The 8,513-nt window shown below is 39.2% G+C and overlaps 2 protein-coding genes across 2 annotated transcripts; both read left to right on the top strand.

Annotated features, from left to right (window-relative positions):
• Positions 1–5,223: 5,223 nt before the first annotated feature.
• LOC128584798 (DNA helicase MCM8-like) lies at positions 5,224–6,135 on the top strand. The gene has a single exon (XM_053589955.1). It carries the CDS (start codon positions 5,224–5,226, stop codon positions 6,133–6,135), a length of 912 nt encoding a protein of 303 aa, XP_053445930.1.
• Positions 6,136–6,252: 117 nt separating this feature from the next.
• Positions 6,253–7,722, top strand: LOC128584797 (DNA helicase MCM8-like). Its single transcript, XM_053589953.1, has one exon. The coding sequence runs from the start codon at positions 6,253–6,255 to the stop codon at positions 7,720–7,722; it is 1,470 nt and encodes a 489-aa protein (XP_053445928.1).
• The last annotated feature ends 791 nt before the right edge of the window (positions 7,723–8,513 follow it).

Genomic DNA, 8,513 nt, shown 5'->3' on the forward strand with positions numbered 1-8,513 from the left:
ATTCAGCATAGTACTGGAAGTCTTAGCCATCACAATCAGGCAAGAGAAGGAGATCAAGGGTATTCAAATGGGAACAGAAGAGGTCAAACTCTTGCTCTTTGCAGACAACATGATCTTACACCTGGAAAGCCCCAGGGACTCAACTATAAGCTCTTAGAAGTGATCAAGGAGTCTAGCAGTGATTTTGGGATACAAAATCACTATTTTTGGTGGGACCACACCTACGGTGCATCTTACAAGGGTACACATGAAATTTACTAAATGTAGAATATAAATGTCTTAACACAATAACTAAGAAAATGCCGTGAAGGCTATGTTAACCAGTTAGATAAAAATATTTCAAATTGTATATAAAATCAGCACATTGTAACCCATGATTGCATTAATGTACACAAGCTATGATTTTATTTTTAAAAATCACTATTTTTAATTTCTCTATTGAGGTATGGTCTTGACGTAATATTAATCAATTGTAAGTGTGTAAAATTCAATTATTTTAGTAAACAGACATCATGATTCAGTTTAAAAACATATCCATCACCCAAGAACTTCCTTCATGGAATTTTATTTCTTTAACATAATGTTTTTGAACTTCATCATATTGCAGTATGTATCTGTGGGGTGTTTTTGCTTTTTTTCATTACTCAGACTCCATTGCGTAGATATACCACATTTGTTTATTCTTTCACCAGTTGACACACACAAGCATTGTTTCCACTTTTGTCTACGAGTATAATGAATAATACTCCTGAGTTAATGCATGTAAAAGTCTTTTTTGAGAACATATGTTTTCATTTCTCCTGGGCAAATTCCTAGGGGTAGAATTACTAGGCCAAATGCCAGTTTATGTTATCTTTTTAAAAAGAAGCTTAAAACCTTTCCAACTTGGCTGCCTTTCCACCAGATGCACCCCATCAACTCTGTACAATAGTGGTTTGCAGGTTACAGTGAGAAAATGTATATATACCCAAGGACCAGAAGAAAAGGAATAAGATTCTCATTGTTATTGCTAGTACCCAAGCCCCAGGCACAAAAGGATCTAAGAAAAAATTGTTAGAATTAATAGATGTTTGACAAAGTCGCTGAACTTAGAATTAGCAAATCATAAAATAGTCAATTACATGTTTTTTTATTCCCACAAACTAGTTGAAAGCTTTATTTGAAAAAATAAAGGAAATGGTAAGCATTCTAAGAATGAACATGACATTTTTGAAGCCACTGTGACCATTATTTTTTAGCTTTGATAATATGGAAATTTATTTTCCATTATAAAAATGTGATCATTCTTGTGATTAATTCAATGTCAGTTCTTAAAGAACTCTCCTTTATTTCTGTAGGAAATTCTCTTCCATTTGGCTGTCATGCTTTGACCATTTAGATGTCTGTGCAGGGCATTATAGGCAAAGGATAGTCCGTTGATAGAGCATTTTAAGCAGGGGAGGACCAAGACTCCATCTGAGCTTGTTTTTCTTTGTTTGCTTCACTGTTTTTGGTTTTCTTTAACACAGGGTTTTGTTCTGTCACTCAGGCTAGATTGCAGTGGCCCAATCAATAGCTCACTGCAACCTTGAACCCCTGGAGTCAAGGGATCATCCTGCCTCAGCCACCTGAGTAGGTGGGACTACAGGTGTGCACCACTGTGTGGGCTAATTTGTTTGCTTTTTGTAGAGGCAGGGTCTTGCTATGTTGTCCCAATTTATATGGAACTCCTGACCTCAAATGATCCTCCCAAAGTGCTGGGATGCGTCACCATGCCCAGTCTCCAGTCTGAGTTTTCAAAGATGTCTGGGCTTACCAGGTGCAACTTCATTGCAGAGACACAAGCCCTGTGTGAGAAAGATCCTTAGGTAAATAAGATGTTAAATATGTGGCAGCTTCCCTCAGGTAAAGACTGTGAGAGTGGATCCCATCTGGAGAAGACTCAATCCTGGTCTGAGATGGAAAGGCACAGAGGCTGGACTTAACTGAAGGTGAGAGCACTGGTGGTGCCCAGGGCAAGGGAAGGACCGGAGCAACTAAGTCCTGTGCAAGATCTTCAGGGAGTAAAGCAGGTGGTGCAGGGAGAAGGAGAGATGGAGCTGGCTGGGGGCTTCTCCATCCTCTTCTGCCTTTATCTATTCATTTCCCCTCCAGTGCAGGCTGCCTCGATCTCAGACTTCACAGCTGTCTCCAGGGGTGGACTCATCCCTGGCCACTTCTGAGGGGTCAATGAAAGCAGTTGGGGAACCCTCTCTCCATGCTGGGCAGCTTTTTTTTTCTTTTGAGACAGTGTCTCACTCTGTCACCCTGGATAGAGTATGGTGGCATCATAACTCACAGCAACCTCAAACTCTTAGGCTCAAGCAATCCTCTTGCCTCAGCCTCCTGAGTAGCTGGGACTACAAATGCCTGCCACAGGGCTGGGCTAGTGTTTCTATTTTTAGTAGAGATGGGATCTCATTCTTGCTCGGGCTAGTCTCGAACTCCTGAGCTCAAGCAGTCCCCCTGCCTCAGCCTTCTGGAGAGCTAGGATTACAGGCATGAGCCACCACTCCCAGCTAGCTCACTTTTTTTTATAAATCTATGCACGCAGATATCACACAGACATAAAAATCACCATTGCCATCATTCTGGTTTGTAATTCCACTTTTTATTTTCTACAGAATTTAAAAGACGAATGCATCAAAAATAATTAATGCTGTGTAAAAACTATTCTAGAGGCAAGGGAAGAAAAGATGAATAAGACATGGCACCATGATGTATGAGAGAAACCAATCACACGGATGCACACATGCATGCCTGCGCGCGCGCACACACACACACAGTGATATTCCACGTGACAAGCTCTAAATGTGCGGCGTGAGCACCATCTAAGTGGATTCCAGAGGATGGAACGCCTCAAAGCTATCAGGGGTTGTCAGGGAGGGTGTATCAAGGAAGAAGAGTAAAAGTTTGTAAAAAGACAAGTTGAGATGAGAGTACAGGAAAATGAAAATAGCTGGATAGAAGTAGAAACCTTAGCCAAGGGCCAGAGACATGAGAGATTTAGGATTTCTGAGAATGGAGTGAGTGAGAGGAGAGGAAATGTTAGGAGATGTCTGCAGGCCAAGCCAAATAGCTGAGGATGCCTATCCAAGAATCTGTATTTAGGAACAAATTTCTCTCCAAGAAGAGACATCATGTATTTGGCCGTGATCTCTCTTGTGCTCTAATAACTCTCAGGAACATGAGAGAGTGAATGAGTGGGGGGGTTGGGGCAGAGCATGAGGAATGCCCAACAATTAGGACTTGAATCAAGTGACAAGTATAGTTAGTATAGTCAAGTCTAGTTTCAGTTACTAAGAAATAAGAATTATGATATCAAGAAAGAAGAAAATAGTTTTTAAAAAACAAATAATTATAAATCTACATGAGTATCTACCTACACGATACGTAAAATTGCAATGTGTGATATCAATAACATAAAACGAGCGTGCAATATTTATTTTTTGTTTTTCTGGATACTTCATTTAAATTTTTAAGTGCACAGTACAATCCTGTCACCCATGGGTGTTCCCAAGATTTCCTCTCCTTAAATTTTCCACAAAGATCTCTAGAACTTATTCGTCTTGCTTATTTAAAACTTTACGCCTGCCGATTACAGTTCCCCACTTCCCTTTCCCCCCTTCCTGCCCCAGTGACTCCCATTTCATTCATTGATTCTGTGTCTTTGACCATTTTAGACAACTCATATAAGTGGAATTATGCAATATTTGTCTGTCTGTGACTGGCTTATTTCATTTAGCATAATGTCCTCAAGATTCATTCACATTGTTAAGTGTTGCAGAATTTCTTGCTTTTTAAAGGAATAATACTATTCCATTACACATATGTACCATTTTTTTTTTTTTTTTTTTTTTTTAGCCATGCACCTGCTGATTGACAGTAAGTGGTTTCTGTATCTTAACTGCTGTGAATAGTACTCATGACCATGGGGCACAATATATCTCTTTACGATGCTAATTCCAATTCTTTTGGATAAATGAAATTGCCAGATCATTTTATAGTTTAATTTTTTAGTTTTTGAGGAAGCCTCATACTGTTTTCTGGAGCAGCTCTGCCATTTTGCCCTCTCACCAACAGTGTACAAGTGTTCCAATTTCTCCACATCCCTGCTACTTCTTCTAGCCTTTTGGGTTTTTTGTTAATAGCCATCCTACTGGGTATGAGGTGATATTTTATAGTGGTATTTTTTTTTTTTTTGAGACAGACTCTCACTATGTCACCCTCGGTAGAGTGCTGTAGCGTCACAGCTCACAGCAACCTCAAACTGTTGGGCTTAAGCGATTCTCTTGCCTCAGTCTCCCAAGTAGCTTGGACTATAGGCAACCGCCACAACGCCTGGCTATTTTTTGGTTGCAGTTTTCATTGTTGTTTAGCAGGCACAGGCCGGGTTTAAACCCGCCAGTTTCGGTGTATGTGGCCAGAGCCCTACTCACTGTACTATAGGCACCGAGCCTTTATAGTGGTTTTGATTTGAATTTTCTCCAAGGATTAATGATGTTGAACATTTGTTCCTATACCTGTTGGCCTTTTATATGCTTTTTTTGGAGAAATGTGTGCTCAAGTCTTTAGCCCATATTTAATTTGGTTATTAGGGGGATTTTTGCTATTAAGTAGTAGGGGTTTCTTATATATTTTTGAAGATTAACCCACTGCCTCTATTCAACATAGTATTAGAAGTCTAGTCAGTTTACCTCTTTCATGTTTACATGGATGGAGCTGGAACATTTTCTTCTTAGTAAAGTGTCTCAAGAATGGAAGAAAAAGTACCCAATGTACTCACCCTTATTATGAAACTAATGTAGGACCTTCACATGAAAGCTATAACCCAGTTACAACCTAAGAATAGGGAGAAGGGGGAAAGGGAGGGGAGGGAGGAGGGAGGGAGGTGGAGGGAGGGGGATTAATGGGATTACACCTGCGGTGCATCTTACAAGGGAATATGTGAATCCTAGTAAATGTGGAATGTAAACGTCTTAGCAAAATAACTAAGAAAATGCCACGAAAGCTATGTTAACTAGTGTGATGAAAATATGTCAAACGGTCTATGAACCAAGTGTATGGTGCCCCATGATCATACTAATGTACACAGCTATGATTTAATAAATAAATAAATAAATAATAGAAGTCTAGTCAGAATGATTAAGAAATAGAAATAATTAAATGGTATCCTAGGAACAAGCTTGGGCTTCAGCTTAAGACATGAATGGAGAGCATAGAGGCAGAGGTTTTGGACGAGGAAGATTTCAAAGCTGGAAAAGAGGAAGTGGTAGGAACTTTTCAGGAAAATGGAGAGAAAGAGAACATAGACCTAACTTGAGTAAAACTACAGGAAAACATAATTCTGGACAAACCCCACAGTCTTTGCTACTTCAGTCAACATTGGATAAATTCATACCATATAAAGGCTGGAAGCTTTATTTCTCTGAAGTTTACAGTGATAGTTCTCCTTTCATTGAGAAGATTCAAGCATTTGAAAAATTTTTCACAAGGCATATTGATTTATATGACAAGGATGAAATAGAAAGAAAGGGAAGTATTTTGGTGGATTTTAAAGAACTGACAAAAGATGATGAAATAACTAACTTGATACCAAGTATAGCAAGTGAACTAAGAGATGCTCCTGAGGAAACATTGTCATGCATGGGTTTGGCAATACATCAGGTATTAACTAAGGATCTTGAAAGGCATGCAGCTGAATTACAAGCCCAAGAAGGATTGTCTAGTGATGGAGAAACAATGGTAAATGTGCCACACATTCATGCAAGGGTATACAACTATGAGCCTTTGACACAGCTCAAAAATGTCCGAGCAAATTACTATGGAAAATACATTGCTCTAAGGGGGACAGTGGTTCGTGTCAGTAATATAAAGCCTCTTTGCACCAAGATGGGTTTTCTTTGTGCTGTGTGTGGAGAAGTTCAGAGTGTTTCTCTTCCAGATGGAAAATACACTTTTCCGACAAAGTGTCCTGTGCCTGCGTGTCGGGGGAGATCCTTCACAGCTCTCCGCAGCTCTCCTCTCACAGTTACGCTGGACTGGCAGTCGATTAAGATTCAGGAGATGATGTCTGATGATCAACGAGAAGCAGGTCGAATTCCACGAACAATATAATGTGAACTTGTTCATGATCTTGTGGATAGCTGTGTCCCAGGGGACACAGTGACCATTAATGGAATTGTCAAAGTCTCAAATGCTGAAGAAGGTTTTCGAAATAAGAATGACAAGTGCATGTTCCTTTTGTACATTGAAGCAAATTCTATTTGCAATAGCAAAGGACAGAAAACAAAGGCTTCGGAGGATGGGTGTAAGCACAGAACATTGATGGAGTTTTCCCTCAAAGACCTCTATGCCATCCAGGAAATTCAGGCTGAAGAAAACCTGTTTAAACTCATTGTCAACTCGCTTTGCCCTGTCATTTTTGGTCATGAACTTGTTAAAGCAGGTTTGGCTTTAGCACTCTTTGGAGGAAGTCATAAATATGCAGATGACAAAAACAGAATTCCAATTCGAGGAGACCCACACATCCTTGTTGTTGGAGATCCAGGCTTAGGAAAGAGTCAGATGCTGCAGGCAGTATGCAATGTTGCTCCGCGTGGTGTGTATGTGTGTGGTAATACCACGACCACCTCTGGCCTGACTGTAACTCTTTCAAAAGATAATTCCTCTGGGGATTTTGCTTTGGAAGCTGGTGCCCTGGTACTTGGTGATCAAGGTATTTGTGGAATAGATGAATTTGATAAGATGGGGAATCAACATCAAGCTTTGTTAGAAACCATGGAACAGCAAAGTATTAGTCTTGCTAAGGCTGGTGTGGTTTGCAGCCTTCCTGCAAGAACTTCCATTATTGCAGCTGCAAATCCAGTCGGAGGACACTACAATAAAGCAAAAATAGTTTCTGAGAATTTGAAAATGGGGAGTGCCCTACTATCAAGATTTGATTTGGTCTTCATTCTGTTAGACACCCCAAATGAGCATCATGATCATCTACTCTCTGAACACGTGATTGCAATAAGAGCTGGAAAGCAAACAACTGTTAGCAGTGCTACAGTACCTCATGTGAGCAGTCAAGAATCCAATACTTCTATACTTGAAGTGATTTCTGAGAAACCATTATCAGAAAGATTAAAGGTGGTTCCTGGAGAAATAATAGATCCCATTCCCCACCAGCTGCTGAGAAAGTACATTGGCTATGCTCGGCAGTATGTCTACCCAAGGCTATCCACGGAAGCTGCACAATTTCTTCAAGACTTTTACCTGGAGCTCCGGAAACAGAGTCAATGGTTAAATAGCTCCCCAATCACCACTAGGCAGCTAGAATCTTTGATTCGTCTAACAGAGGCACGAGCAAGGTTGGAATTGAGAGAGGAAGCAATGAAAGAAGATGCTGAGGATATAGTTGAAATTATGAAATATAGCATGCTAGGAACTTACTCTGATGAATTTGGGAACCTAGATTTTGAGCGATCCCAGCATGGTTCTGGAATGAGCAACAGGTCAGCAGCCAAAAGATTTATTTCTGCTCTCAACAACATTGCTGAAAGAACTTATAACAATTTATTTCAACTTCATCAACTTCGGCAGATTGCCAAAGAGCTAAACCTTCAGGTTGCTGATTTTGAAAACTTCATTGGATCACTAAATGACCAAGGTTACCTCTTGAAAAAAGGCCCAAAGCTTTTCCAGCTTCAAACTATGTAAAATGACTTTACCAAGTCAGGTTCTCCTGGGTTTATCAGTAGTTTAAAGCCATCACAAGAACAAAGATATGTTCACAAGCACACTGCATTTAAAAAAAATTAAAAAATAGCAAAGATATACAAAATGTATACATACGTATGTGTATATATACACTGTTCTCTGAAGAAATGATGCCCCACAATTGCTGTCATAGGCAAAAAATTGTTGATTATAATAAACTAATCTAAGAAGTCATAAAAAAAAATGGTATCCTAATTAGACAGAAAAAGAAGTAAAATTATCTCTATTCACAAATGACATGATCTTATACGCAGAAATTTTAAATTTACATCCAAAAAACATTCAGCACTAATACAGGAATTCCATCAAATTTGCTGTGTACAGATTCTTTATGCAAAAGTCAGTTGTATTTCTATATGCAAGCAATGAACAATTCACAAGGAAAATTAAGAAAAAATTCTATTTACATTAGTATTAAAGAAAATAAAATGCTTAGGAAGTAGCTTAAACAAGGAGAGGAAATATTTGTAAACTGAAAACTATAAAACATTGCTAAAGGAAATTAAGGAAGACATAAGTAGATGGAAAGACACCACATGCTTGTGGCTTGAAAGACTTAATACTATTAAAATGACAATACCTGCACCCTCTTCTAGTATTCTTATAGTTTCACATCTTAGGTTTAAATCTTTAATCCGGTGAGACTCTATCTTAGTTAATGGTGAAAGGTGTGGGTCCAGTTTCAGTCTTCTACAGGTTGCCAGCCAGTTCACCCAGCACCATTTGTTAAA

This window comes from Nycticebus coucang, chromosome 4 (assembly GCF_027406575.1).
Source record: "Nycticebus coucang isolate mNycCou1 chromosome 4, mNycCou1.pri, whole genome shotgun sequence".
NCBI lineage: Eukaryota > Metazoa > Chordata > Mammalia > Primates > Lorisidae > Nycticebus > Nycticebus coucang.